Genomic DNA, 14,661 nt, shown 5'->3' with positions numbered 1-14,661 from the left:
TGCATCTGTGACTCACACCACAGCTCACGGCAATGCCGGATCCTTAACCCACTGAGCAAGGGCAGGGATCGAACCCGCAACCTCATGGTTCCTAGTCGGATTCGTTAACCACCGAGCCATGACGGGAACTCTTGGAGTGTTTTAAAGCAGCTCCCAGACAACTTATCATTTAACCTGTTAATCTCTAAATGGCTGTCTCTTTGGCTATACATCCACAGTCCCATTATCACACTCAACAAAATGAATGATGATTCCTTAATGTCATCCAGTACCAAGTTCTTGTTCATTTTCCCTTGTCATCTCAAAAACATTTTTAAAAATTATATATATATACTTTAAGTCACACCTGCAGCATATGTAAGTTCTCGGGCTAGGGGTCACATTGAAGCCGCAGCTGCTGGCTTACACCACAGCCGTGGCACACTGGATCCGAATAGCACCTGTGACCTATGCTGCAGCTTGTGGCAATGCCAGATCCTTACCCCACTGAGCAAGGCCAGGGATCGAACGCACATCCTCATGGATACTAGTTGGGTTTGTTACGGCTGAGCCACAATGGAATTACCTATCCTGTTTTTTAAAAAAAGGATTAATATATTTATTATTCACATTCCTTGTCTCCAAGCAGACGATACTTAAGTTAGCATCACAGTGTGGGGAGTCCCGAGAAACATATTTTAAAATTATGAATAACTTTTTACATACTTAATCATCTATGTATGTGCACATGCCTTGCACACAGGTTATGTCTGTGGACATGTATGGCTTTCATTTTGGTCACCTGTTGCATAACAAATTCCCCCAGTGTTTAGTGGCTTCGAACAAAAACCATTTATCATAGTTCATGGGTTCTGCTGGTCAAGAATTGAGGTGGGATTGGTCAGGAATCTCAGCTGATTTTCCTCTGTTTCTTGTGGTTTCAACCAGGATCACGCAGGAGAACTTAATCGCCAGATTAGCTGGTGTGGAGGGGCCAGGTTGGCTGGTCTCACATGCCTGGCACCTTGGCAGGGATGGCAGGAGGCTGGCCTCAGCTGGGACAGTTGAAGGAGCATCGGCTCACGGCCTCTTCAGCATGGCAGCCTTAGCACAGTTGGGCTTTTTACCTGGTGGCTGGCTCTTCCCACAGAGCAAACATCCCAAGAGAATTGTCGCTTACCTTGGAAACCACAGCAGATCACTAATGCCATGTTCTGTCTGGCTGAAGCAGTGTCACGCTCTTCCCGATGCAAGGGAAAAAGGACAGAGAGCTTGCAGCCGTGTTTACACGTGCCACGGTTGAAAAGATCACCACGAAAGTTGAAACCATAGGTACTGCCGCCTCGGACCTTTTAAGTCCCCGTGTCCTTGCTTCTCTTTTGATGTAACATGGAGGCCACTGGGGTGGGAAGCACCTGCCTTGGAGGTCATTCAGGGCAGTCTCCTGCCCCCGATCCCATTCCTTAGGGCTTCCAGTGGACGCAGTTGTGCAGAGAGCGCGGTGAGAGGTTACATGACTCACCTTGCTTCATTCAGTGCGGGTGTGCGCGTGTGGAACAGAGAACTCATTTCCTAGGCAGGCTCACAGAAAACCCTCCCTTCGACTCACCACTGAGTCGCATGTGTTCGGCGTGCTGGGGAGGAGCTTTAGGGAGACAGACACCCAGGTCCTTAGATGTTAGGTGCACCACACCGATTGAAAGCAGGTTCATAGGATCATAGCCACGGGGGCCATTTCATTCTCACCGCAGAAGCAAATGAGAGCTTTGACTCTTTGCTGAGGTACAAGTACCATTCGGCCTGAAGACAGTTGATCAGCCTGGAACCGAGTCTGATCAATCGTTAATGCAACACAACGTCTGGGTGGTTATGATTGATGTCTCGGTCGTTTGGAGCCGGTGTGGCAGTGCTCTGCGCTGGAACCGCGAAGCCTGCAACCTGCCCGCCCAGACCTCGGGCAGCACGTGGTGGGGAGAAAACCGGTTCATCCGTGGGGACGGTCCACACTGCCTCTTTTCATACACCGAGAGGACCGTCTTCTAAGAGCGTTCTCATTTCCCCATTGATGAGAATTAAGGGCAGCTGTTTTTGTTGCTGCCTCTGATTTCTAAGAGAGTGTTAGCCAGGCAAGTGGGAAATTAATACCATGTGCTCTGGTTTTTTTTTTGTTTTGTTTTAACCAGAACTGAATTTCCAGGAGCTGCCCAGACTGTTGGTGTCCCCCCACATCCAGTGTCCTGGCTTCTGTGTTAGTGTGTGAGCAAATTAAGTACTTTCCCTTCTGCAGCAACTTTCCTGCCCTCCAGACAAGTTGCCCCCTCCCCCCGTCCCACCAGGAGATCTGTTTGTGTTGGACCCTGTGGCCTTGTAGCCCAGCTGCAGCCCAGGCCATGCATGAAGTAGGCTGTCAGCAGGCGAGTGTTGCATTGGGCTTAAGAAATATTTCTTGTTTGCTGGGCGTGTCATGTGCGTTTGATGTTGAAGATATGAATGAGCTGACTAGAGAAGCAGTGGTTGAGATGGAAAGAATTCTGTCGTGCGAATCGGAAAGGCCTCGACCCGATTCTAGCTCTGCCACTGGTGAGCAATATGACCTCAGTCCCATCCGTCACCTCTCTGTGGCTCACGTGCCTTCTCTGCAAAGTGGGGTCATGGAGCCTTTGCAAACAGAGAAGCCCTCTTCAACTGCGAGGTGAGATTTATAAGCTGGACCTTAAATCCAGCAGGCTATGGATACTTCTGCAGGGTCTTTGCCTCAGGAGATTCCAGTTTTGAATCACCAGATCTTGCTAATGGTTGAGATGCTATTTCTCGACCATGATGAAATTTCAAGGTGACTTGATTTGGTGATTTCAGATATTCGTGTTTATAGCATCCTGATATAAATATAAATAGTTTATATTTGTTTATAATGACTTAGTAGTGGGGACAGAGACCCCTGGGCCACTCCCTCTGTGTGTGTGTGTGTGTGTGTGTGTGTGCGTGTGTAATAGAGAGCTAATATCCTTCCTACTTAGGCTTACAGAAAACTACCAGGCTCTCAAGTTGTGGTGGTGGGGGTTGGAAGGAGTAATTAACCATCAAGTTAACACTTCCTAGAAACAGCTGAAAGATGCCTTGAGGCAGGTACCTTCTGGGAATTGCTGGCCAGGAAGCCCACTGATGAGAACAGGTAGAGTCCTGAGAGCTGTTTAAACAAGGGGTGTTTAAGAACTTGGAAAGGAAGGAGTTGATCTCCAGGGACCAACATGGGTTTACCAGAAACCCCCAAACTGGACTAGCTTCAGTATTTCTTTAAATGGGGCTACTAGATCACAGACTTCCTGTACTGCAATTTTTGTTAAATAAGCGTTTGGCAAAAAGCACACCTTATTATTCCCACAGGCAAGTGAGAGAAGTAAGGTTTGGGTGAAAGTGGTAATAATTCCTTTGTGTGTGTAGGACACCACAGTTGACAGCGAGTGCACATTTGCTTTCTTGCTTTTTTACTAATGCAGTGACTTAGCAAGGTGGACAGAGCAGAGAAGAGTACCCCATTTTTCAGATGAAAGAGCTGAGACTTGGGCGGGTGCTGCCTAAGGTCACAGTCATGTTGCTAGAAATGAAATAGAGCTGGGTTTCCAACCCAGCATTTTTGGCTCTAAGCGTCCCAGGACGTGGCCCACCTGTGGTACAATTGTGTGTATTCCTAATGGGGTTGAGGCCACCATCACATGGGCACCTTAGTACCGGAGAGCTAAAGAGGCCTTCCCATCGTGGCTCAGCGGTTAGCGAACCTGATTAGCCTCCGTGAGGATGCAGGTTTGATCCCTGGCCTCCCTCAGTGGTTAAGATCTGGTGTTGCTGTGAGCAGATGTAGGTTGCAGATGCAGCTCGGATCCCATGTGGCTGTGGCTGTAGCAGAGGCCAGTGGCTACATCTCCAATTGGACACCATCCCTTCCTGCTTATCAGATTTCCCATATGTTGTGAAACTAAGTTCAGTAATTGATAAATGGAATAATAACCTGGGCCTCACAATGTTCTTAAAAGGACACACCATGGGCCAATTTAAATAAGATGACATTTCAAGACTGTAAATCAACTGTACTTTGATTAAAAAAAAAGTTTTTAAAATAAATACAATGACATTTAATTGCAACAAATGTAAACACCTGCACTTAAGGTTAGAAATCATCACCACACTTATTTTTGGTTTTTGTTTGTTTGTTTGTTTCGACCTCACCTGCAGCACATCAAAGTCCCTGAACCAGGGATCAAATCCAGGCTCTGATCTATGCTGCAGCTGCAGCAATGCTGGATCCTTAACCCACTACAAGGGGCCAGAGATCAAACCCATGCCTGAGCAGTGACCCTAGCCTCTGAGACAACATCAGATCCTTAACCCACTGCACAACAGCAGGAACGCTATTTTGGTTATTTCTTAACCCACATGTAAAAATCCAGAACTTGAAAGTATTTCGTAGATGGCAGAGCATTTTGATTAGCCAAAGGACAAGCCACAGTGTGGTATGGTTTCCCAAACAGCAGTGTTCTGGTTTGCTTTAGAACAGATAGGAGCTCAGGAAGGGGAGATGGCAGTACCAGGGTTCTGCACGCAGGTGGCCGCTGGCTAGAGAGGATTCCCAGTGGAGATGGACCAGGAAGATCAGGTTTCTGCAGAGTGGATTGTTGGAAGACCATTGTGGGAACTGAGGATTCTCCTTAATCCACATCAGACTTATGTTTATTGAGCTCCAGAATGTCAGATGATCAAGAAGCGTAGATGAACAGGTCAGTGTGCCACCAGCAGGAAGTGTAGTGATAATGGTTGTCACGCGAAAGTGGCCATGGGGGTTGGCTTGTTGCAGGTGGGGACAGGAATGGGGATGTAGGAACAGGGCACCCAGGCAAAGGAGAGACACAGGCAAAGCCATGGGGGTGGGACCTGCTGTCTCTTTTGGTGAGCATCGTGGCTGGAGAACGTGTTTGCCTGGAGCCCAGGGAGAGAGAAGGAGGGTCGGGTTGGGCTATTTAGATTGTGCAGAATCCTTGACGCCAGGCCCGGAAACCTGCATGTCATCCTCTGATGGATGTTTTTGGGCAGAAAAGTGACTGAGTTGTTGAGGACCATTCTGGCAAACTCAAGAAGGATGGGCTTTAGAGGGAGACCCTAGAGATGATGAGACCACTCGGGAGCGGGTGGGGGGCCGTTGCTGTGGTCCGCGTATGAAGTGATGTGGCCTGAAGCATGATGGGGAGGAAGGAGAGCCTTCTGCAGATGGGTGCAAAGGGACGTGACGTACGGTGGACGTGGAGCGGGTGAATGGAGGAGAGCCTCGTGTGCCTGCATGGCTCCTGAAACCTTTCTTGGCCCAGGTGTCGTGCTTTCCCATTTTAGTTCACATCTAGGATGTACACACTGGCCGGGCACCCTCTCACCCTCAGCTGATTTCCTCCTTTCAAACCTGTCTGGGACACACAGCATCTTATGCTATTAAGATTAATGAAATGTAGATGGATTGGCGTCTGCTCTGCTTTTCCAGGACCGCGGTCGACCTATCACATTGCTCTTGGGTCAGATTGCAGTAAGACATCGCCAGTTGCATCTTATCTAAGAGGGTCAGGCTGGTTCATTTATTTGGGGGACAATTAGGACATCAGCTGTCCAGCTGTTTTCCTTATCAGGACTGTGGCTGGGAAGCAGTAAATAGATAAAATCGGAACCTCTGGCCGGCCAGCAAAGGTATCAGGATGTCCATACCTTTCCCTGATGGCTGCCTGCCAGACCCAGTCTTCAGCTGGCACCTCTGTACTCTTATTTTACACATGATTTTAATGAATGTGGTTATTTTTAGCTCCCATCAGATCAGAAGAAGCTGCTATATGGAGAGACATACTGACTCAAAACCAATGGTCCTGGTACCTGTAAAAGTGACGTGTTGAGATGGGAGGAGGAAAAACTAGGCAGCGTGGATATGGGAACTCAAGGGTAGAACTCCCTAGGTCCTGCTGTGTTTAGAGACTCTTCTCCATATCTGTCTTGAAGTTGGTGGATTTTTAAACCTTTGTAAGGTTTTCCATCACAAAGAGTACGTTCTGCTTAAGAAGGCAGAGAGGGGGAGTTCCCACTGTGGCTCAGCAGAACGAATCTGACTAGTATCCCTGAGGACACAAGTTTGATCTCTGGCCTCGTTCAGTGGGTTAAGGATCCGGCATTAGTGTGAGCTGTGGTGTAAGTCGCAGACCTGGCTCAGATCTGGTGTTGCTGTGACTGTGGTGTAGGCCGGCAGCTACATCTTCGATCTGACCCCTAGCCTGGGAACTTCCACATGCCCCACGTGTGGCCCCCCCAAAAAATAAAGACCGAAAAAAAAAAAGAAGGCAGGGAGATAAGTGGTATTGTTACGTATGAGTTGGGGTTTTAAGCTGTTTAGGATGACTTTGCTCCCCAAGAAGGAATTGTTCAGTGAGGGCTTCTTACAGTTGCTCCTTTCCAGACTTCGTGACCCCCAGTGTATCCCACCACCTAGAAAAGTGGCTGGCATTTGATGAGCAGTTGGTAAATATTTGTTGAATGAATGAATGAATGGCTTCATCACAGAGGAGGAGGCCCAGTTAGCAATGAGGCAACAAGCAGCAGCTTCCAGTCTTATCATATTAAGGGACCTCCTGTTGTAATCACTAGACAGCACTTCACATAATAGCCACAAAATCGTGTTTAGGTAAATGGCCTTGGAAGTACAGCACAGTTCCCTAGATGCTTGTTCCTGGAAAACTTAATTTGGAAAGATTTTAATGAGTGTGTTCTCATTTTTAGGCCTGCTGCTTGTGAAATATTAGTCTGTTGTTCATGCTTTAGCATGGCCCATCCAGAAGATCCGTTTTGTGGTCCCAGACTGTACATATCCCCCATCCTTCCATCCATCCATCCATCCCCCATTCTTCCATCCATCCATCCTTCCCTGCATTAAGCAGACATTTGTGGCCAGCCAGCTGAGGGCTTTGGGGATGGAGAAGAGGGAAGGTGCTACCCAGGTGGACACAGCTAGTCTCTGCCCTTGGGGAAGCTCAGTCTGAAGTAGAAGACAGACTGTGCCAAGTGTGTGTGATAAAAGCACGGGCCCGTTGCTCGTGGGAACACAGAGAAGGGGGCACTTAATGCCCTGAGGCGGGTGGGGGAGTAGAGTTGGGGAGACTTCCAAAGGAGGAACTGTCTTGGCCGGGAAGCCTGAGATGACAGCTTGTGGGCTTCTAGGGGGTGCCCTGGGCAAGATGTCTTGGCTGGCAGTGTGTGTGCGTTATCTGGAACCTTCTCAGTCTTTTTTTTTCATACATTTTTTGTTTTTGGCATTATAATTGCTTTACAGTGTTCTGTCAATTTCTGCTGTATAGCACAGTGACCCAGTCCTACATATATACATATATTCCCTTCTCAGTTTTGAGGGCGGATACTCTGCAGGCCGAGAGGAGTGAGAGATGGTTAATTCAAGTGCTGTGGTCTTGAACCTCGTTTCTTCAACCTGCCGTGTCCCCCGCCCCGGGAACCTCTGCTTTAAGGAACCTTCTGTTCATTCTAGTCATTTCACCAGATGCTTTTTAGAGCTGGAAAGGGCTTTTGGGAATTCTCTCTTGCAGTGGAAGAGACCAATGAGTGTACTTGATGGGGAGGTGAGTGGGGGAAGTGTTGCTGGGTAGATAAAAATGGTATTTCCGATCCACCAGACCCTGCTGTCTGCCACCTCCTAGTCCAGCTGAGCCAGGGTCTGGTGATAAAGGAATCAGGCTGGGCATTGGCCGAAGGCACTTGCTGCTCCTAGAAAGGTTCTTGTTCCAGCCCCCACCTTGAGCTCCTTCTAAATTAAGAGCTGTTTTGGAAAGACATCAGAAAAGGAAAATTTGAAATGACCTAGACAGAAACTGTGACTAATAACCTCCCTCATGTTACATGTGTGGAACTGGACCGTTTCAGTTCATACTCTGGGAGTGTTAAAATTACATACCAGGATGCTACGCCCAGAACCACAGTAGATCCAGGCAGGGCACAGGTTGGATTCGGGGTTAGGTGAGTGGTGGGGACCCTGTATATTCAGGGCGTCAGGGCCATGTCTGATTTGCAGCTGTGCGAGAAGTCCGGGATGGCCATGGAGCTTTGGGGAAATGACTTGCTTAAGGTTGCAGTTAGTGGTGCCTCTGGGACTAGAGCACAGGTCTCTTGCATTCTCTCAGCCCAGTTCTTTCTGCCATGTCCTGCTGTTAAAGCTTTACTCTAACTAGTTCCTTCCCCCTAGGAAACCCGCTAATGAAGCATTGGCGCCGTGATAATAGGTGTTGCAATAGGGCCAGTAGCACTGGATAGTAATTGGAAAAAATACAGCAGAGGATGTTACGGACAAGGGGGAAGAGTGCCAGAATTGTGATTTTTTTCGGGAAATTGTATGTGCTGCCTTACCATTGCCAAAGACCGGTGTTAAAGAAAATGGGAAGAAAACCATAGTGTCTCTGTCCTACCACAGCTGTTTTAGGTTTTTAGCTGCTTTTGCCAATTTACTATTTTTATCAAGTAGTCCTCATGCAGTGCTTATATGTTTTCATGTAGTTGGAATCACAGCTTTCTATTCCTTTCTTTTCTTTTTTTTCTTTTTTTTTTTTTTTTAGGGCTGCATATTCCGTGTATGAAAGTCCCCAGGCTAGGGGTTGAATTGGAGCTGCAGCTGCTGGCCTACTCCACAGCCACAGCCACGCCAGATCCGAGCTGCATCTGCAGCCTACACCACAGCTCATGGCAATGCCGGATCCTTAACCCACTGAAGGAGGCCAGGGATCAAACCTGCATCCTCATGGATCCTAGTCAGGTTGGTTACCACTGAGCCACGACGGGAACTCCCACAGCTTTCTGTTCCTTTGTATTCTGTTTACTTAACGTTTGTCATAAGAATTTTTCATATTTCTGTCTCAGCATAAATCTCTTTTGTAACAGCCGAGTAATATTCTGGAGTGTTGGTGGGCCCCAGTGCTGTGTTGTGTGACTGGAGTTTGGGTTGTTTCTCCCCCCCCCCCCCCCCCCCCCCCCCCGCCTCCCCGCCTTATTTCCCCAGGGGTAATGTTATAGTGACCCCCATTGCGCATTGAGCCTTCTGCTTCTGTTGAATGGATGCCTTTGGAGGAGTATTTCCAGGAAGGAAAGAGGCTGTAATTCATTGATGTAGTTTTGACTTTTTTTTTCTTTTTCCTTTTTGTTATTGTTGTTTTGCCGAACACAACTATGGACGTAGAAATAAAACAACCGTATACTGTTTAATGAACTACTAGAAGCTAGACAGACGTCTTAGTACCACAACCCACATCAAGAGCTGGGATCCTGCCAGCCAGCCGAAAGGCCACCATAGCCCCTCCCAGTCACATCCCCGCCCTCAGCCCTACTAGCAGCAACTATCCTTTTTGCAGTCACTTCTTTTCTCTCCAAGTTTGTTTACTCAAGTGTGCAACCCTAGATGTTGCAGTTTAGTTTTGAGGTTTTTTTTTAAAAAATTGTCTTTTAGGGAGTTCCCTTGTGGCGCAGGGATTTAAAGATCCAGTGTTGTCACTGCAGCAGCCTGAGTCGCTGCCTTGGCCCAAGTTCAGTCTGTGGCCCAGGAACTTCCACATGCCACAGGCACGTGGGATAAAAAAAAAGTCTTTTAAATCTCTTTTAATCTATAGGTGTCCCCTCCATCTCTTCTCTTCCCTGTATTCTGTTTGTTGAAGAAACTAGGTCATTTGTCCTGAGCAGTTTCTAGAATTTCCCACAGGCTGGATCTTGCCAGTTGCAGCTCCATGTAGTTTAGAACATTTCAGAGTTCCTGTTGTGGCTCAGTGGTTAACGAATCCAACTAGGAACCATGAGGTTGCAGGTTCGATCCCTGGCCTCGATCAGCAGATTAAGGATCCGGCATTGTCGTGAGCTGTGGTGTGGGTCACAGATGCAGCTTGGATCTGGTGCTGCTGTGGCTGTGGTATAGGCCAGCGGCTATAGCTCCGATTAGACCCGTAGCCTGTGAACCTCCATACGCTGCGGGAGTGGCCCTCGAAAAAGCAAAAACACCAAAAAAAAAAAAAAGAGAGATCATTCTTCTGTGTTTCCTGCAGTTGTCACTTGGAGCTAATGGTTGAATCAGTCCTTACATCTTCGGTGGTGGGATGTTCCTTATCAGGAGATGCATAATGGCTGTCTCTCTTCTACTGCGATGTTAGTAGCTTGTGGCGTCCATTGCTTAGAGCCTGCCATTCATTAGAAGTTGCAAAATTGTAATGTTGCAGTACTGCTATTCCTTCATTTATTTGCTGAAATACTACTTTAAAGAAAAACTCTGTTGATCTGCTATTTTTAATAATTTATTTATAGAGATTACCATACCATTCCCCTATCTGAAGCATACAGTTTAGTGGGTTTTAGTACATTCGCAGAGTTGTGCATCTATAGTCATGACCAATTTTAGAATATGTCATTAACACCCCCCAGACGCTACCCAGCTGTCACCCCCACAAACTCTGCAGCCCTAAGCAATTACTAATCTAATTTATGTCTCTAGATGTACTGTTCTGGACATTTCGTGTGGTATGTGGCCCTTTGTAATTAGCTTCTTTCACTTAGTATAATGTTTTTAAGGTCCATCAATGTGGTAGCATGTATCAGACCTTTATTCCTTTTTATGGCTAAATAATATTCCATTGTATACTACATCTTGTTTATCTGTTCATCAGTCGATAGACCTTTGTGTGGCTTCCACTTTTTGGCTATTGGGAATAATGCTGCTGGGAACATTTTTGTACCGGTTTCTACGTGAACATAATGTTTTCATTTTTCTTGTGTGTATACCTAGAAGTGGAATTGCTGGGCCAAATGGTAACTCTGTGTTTAACTGTTTAAGAAATTACCAGCCTATTTCCTAAATTAGCTACGCAATTTGACATTCCCATTAGCAGTATATAAGAGGATTCCGATTTCTCCAACATTGGTGATCTGTCTTTTTAATTATAGCCGTCTTAGTGGGTGTAAAGTGTCTGATTGTGGTTTTGATTTGCATTTGTCTGATGACTAATGATGTTGAGCATCTTTTCATATGCTTATTGGGCATTTGTCTGTCTTTGGAGATCTAGCTACCTAGCTATCCCCTTGCGGATTTTTTTAATTGAATTTTTGCCTTTTTATTATTGAGTTGTATTAATTCTTTACGTATTATAGATAGAAGTCCCTTATCAGATGTATGATTTGTAAAATTTTCTCCTACTCTGGAGCGTCTTTGTCCTTTCTTGCTATTTTCGTATTCTTTGAAACATAAAAGTTTTACATTTTGACGATGTCCAGTTTGCTTTTTTCTTTCATTGCATGTGCTTTTGGTGTTTTTTTTTCCCCTAAGCAACTATTACCTAATTGAAGGTCATGAAGATTTGTATGTTTTATTCTGAGTTTTATAGTTTTAGCTCTTACATTTGGGTCTTTGATCCACTTTGAGTTAATTTTTGTTCATGCTGTCATCTACTCTTTGGTTACCCAGTGCTGCAGCTAAAGGCAGGATCAATGTTGGGTTCCCCCCCCCCCTTTATTTACCATTTGTCCTAATAAGGCATTTGTCCCCTAATCATCCTATGAAGTAGTTCCTTATTTTTTGTTATAGTGAGTAGATTTAACCATGAGTGTGTATTATAATAAAAATAATTACATTTAAAAAGATGGATGTACTGTAACACATATGTGTATACAGTAGAGAAAAGTGATTATGTTGTTTTGTTTTGCTTTTTAAAGTCTTATTTCTTATCCAGCTGTCACATCCTAAATTCTCCTCTACCCACTTACCTTGCAGAAACATGCCAAAGGCCAGGATTTGTTTGATCAGATTGTGTACCACTTGGACCTAGTGGAAACAGATTACTTTGGCCTCCAGTTCCTCGACTCTGCCCAGGTCGCGGTATGTATTCCTTTGGTTCCTTACAGAATGGATTGGCTTTTCATGCTACTCATAGATCCACTGTTGCTGGAAATTGGTAGAGAAATACAGAAGTGCAGCGGTGATATTGTTGCAGGAAGGAGCACTGGGATGGTGGTGCTGGTGCCTGGGCGAGATGATGCATCCATGATGCTGATCCTGGGGGTGGCCAGTACCCAGGAGAGGAAGATGAGTTCCTATCACACATGGGGAGGCATTAGGGGAACGTCTCCAAGCATAGGGATGCAGTATAGACACATCCCTAGGGGAGATAGAAGAATTATTGTTAAAGAAATTTCTTTTAAGGATGCTGCTTTCGTTTTTAACCAGCAGAAGAGGCTGTGCCACCACCTTCTCATGGATTCCTGCTGGGTGTAGAGAGCAGGTGCTGTGAACACAGCTGGATCCCAGCCAGGCTTAGTGGGTTCGGGGGCTAGGTGGTCAAAGCAGGTCTTGGCATTGCTCAAGAACCATCTTGCAGGCTCCAGGAGGTTGTGTTAATTCAGCAAAAACTTCCTTCCCTTGGCCTTAGACACAACACAACTGGTCACAGTGGAGGCGCTCCAGTCCGTGAACTGCACACAGCTCAGAACCACTCTTTTATTGATTATTCTTTATTTACTTATTTTATAATTGACCTATAATACAATGTTAGTTCCTGTAACATGACATAGTAATTCAGTATTTCTCTCCATTTCTAAATGATCACCGTAATGAGCCCATTTATGATCCATCACCCCACAAAAGATGTTACATAGTTATTGACTGTATTCTCCATATCGTACATCTCATACCCATGACTCATTTATTTCACAATGCTGAATGTTTGTACATCTTAATCTCCCTCACCTATTTCTTTCTCCCACCTTCCCCCCGGCAACCACTTGTTCGTTCTCTATATCTATAACTTTGTCTTTGTTTTGTAAGGTTTTGTTCATTTGTTTTGTTTTTTAGGTTCCACATATAAATGGTATTATACCATATTCATCTTTCACTATCTGACTTCTTCCACTTAGCACAGTACTGAGTAGATCCATCCATGCTGTTGAACATGGCAAGATTTCATTCTTTTTCATGGCTGAATAATATTCCATTGTGCATGTATATATGCCACATCTTTATCCATTCATCTATTGATGGGCACTTAGATTGCTTCCATGTTTTGGCTATTATAAATAATGGTGAATGAACATAGAGGTGCGTGTATTTTTTTCTAATTAATGTTTTTCTTTCCTTTGGATAAATATCCAGGAGTGGAAGTGCTAGATCTCACAGTAGTTGTATTTTAAAATTTTTGAGGAACCTTTATACTTTCCATAGTGGCTACACCAATTTACATTCCCAGCAACAGCACACAAGTGGTCTGTTTTCTCCACATCCTTGCCAACACTTGTTATTTGTTGTGTTTTTGATGATAGACATTCTGACAGCTGTGAGGTGTTACCTCGTTATGGTTTAGATACGCATTTTCCCAATGATTAGTGATGTTGAGCATCTTTTCACATGTCTGTTGTCCATCTGCATGTCTTCTTTGAAAAAAAATGTCTATTCGGATACCTGTTTTTTAATCAAGTTGTTTGATTTTTTTTGATGGTGCATTGTATAAATTCTTTAAGTATTTTGGATATTAACCCCTTATCGTATATATCACTGGTAGAGTTCTTTTCCCATTCAGTGGACAGTCTTTTCATTGTGTTGGTAATTTCCTTCATCATGCTAAAACTTTTTAGTTCGATACAGTCCCATTTGTTTAGTTTTGCTTTTGTTTCCCTTACCCGAGAAGATACATAAAAAAAAATTACTGAGACTGATGTCAAAGAGCATACTGCCTATGTTTTTTTCTAGAAATGTTATGGTTTCAGGCCTTATATTTAAGTTTTTAACTCATTTTCAATTTATTTTTGTACATGGTGTGAGAGAGCAGTCCAGTTTGATTCACTTGCACAGAGCTGTCCAGTTCTCCCAACAATATTTATTGAAGAGGCTACCTTTTCTCTTTTTAAAAATATTTTTATTATAGTTGATTTACAATGTTCTGTCAATTTCTGCTGTACAGCAAAGTGACCCAGTCATATATATATATTTTTTTTTTCTCACATTATCTTCCACCATGGCCCATCAGAAATGCCTAGATATAGTTCCCTGTGCTATACAGCAGGATCTCATTGCTCATCCATTCCAAATGCAGTAGTTTGCCTCTGTTAACCCCAAACATCCCCCTCCCTTCCCCTCCCCTTGGCAACCATTATTCTGTTCTCCAAGTTTGTGAGTTTGTTTCTTTTCTGTAGAAAGGTTCGTTTGTGCCATATATTAGATTCCAGATATAAGTGATATCATATGGTATTTGTCTTTCTCTTTCTTACTTACTTCACTCAGTATGAGAGTCTCTAGTTCCACCCATATTGCTGCAAATGGCATTATTTCGTTCTTTTCATGGCTGAGTAGTATTCCATTGTGTATATATACCACGTCTTCTTAATCCATTCATCTGTCAGTGGACCTTTAGGTTGTTTCCATGTCTTGGCTATTGTGAGTAGTGTTTCTATGAATGTAGGGGTGCATGTGTCTTTTTCCAATGAAAGTTTTTTCCAGATATATGCCCAGGAGTGGGATTGCTGGGTCATATGATAGTTCTATATTTAGTTTTCTGAGGTACCTCTATACTGTTTTCCATAGTAATTGTACCAATTTACATTCCTACCAACAGAGAAGGAGGGTACCCTTTTCTCCACACCTTC

General features: G+C 44.7%; 1 protein-coding gene across 1 annotated transcript in view; it reads left to right on the top strand.

Moving 5' to 3' along the window:
* The window catches only part of EPB41L4B (erythrocyte membrane protein band 4.1 like 4B), a 142,333-nt gene that overhangs the window by 25,284 nt on the left and 102,388 nt on the right, over positions 1-14,661 (top strand). Inside the window, 1 exon segment of the mRNA XM_047768117.1 lies at positions 11,801-11,905. Within this exon segment, the coding sequence (XP_047624073.1) occupies positions 11,801-11,905 (105 nt within the window).

The sequence above is a fragment of the Phacochoerus africanus genome, chromosome 2 (assembly GCF_016906955.1).
Source record: "Phacochoerus africanus isolate WHEZ1 chromosome 2, ROS_Pafr_v1, whole genome shotgun sequence".
NCBI classification, from domain to species: domain Eukaryota; kingdom Metazoa; phylum Chordata; class Mammalia; order Artiodactyla; family Suidae; genus Phacochoerus; species Phacochoerus africanus.
Note: the sequence above shows the minus strand (reverse complement) of the source record. Positions and strands in the feature narration are given on the sequence as shown.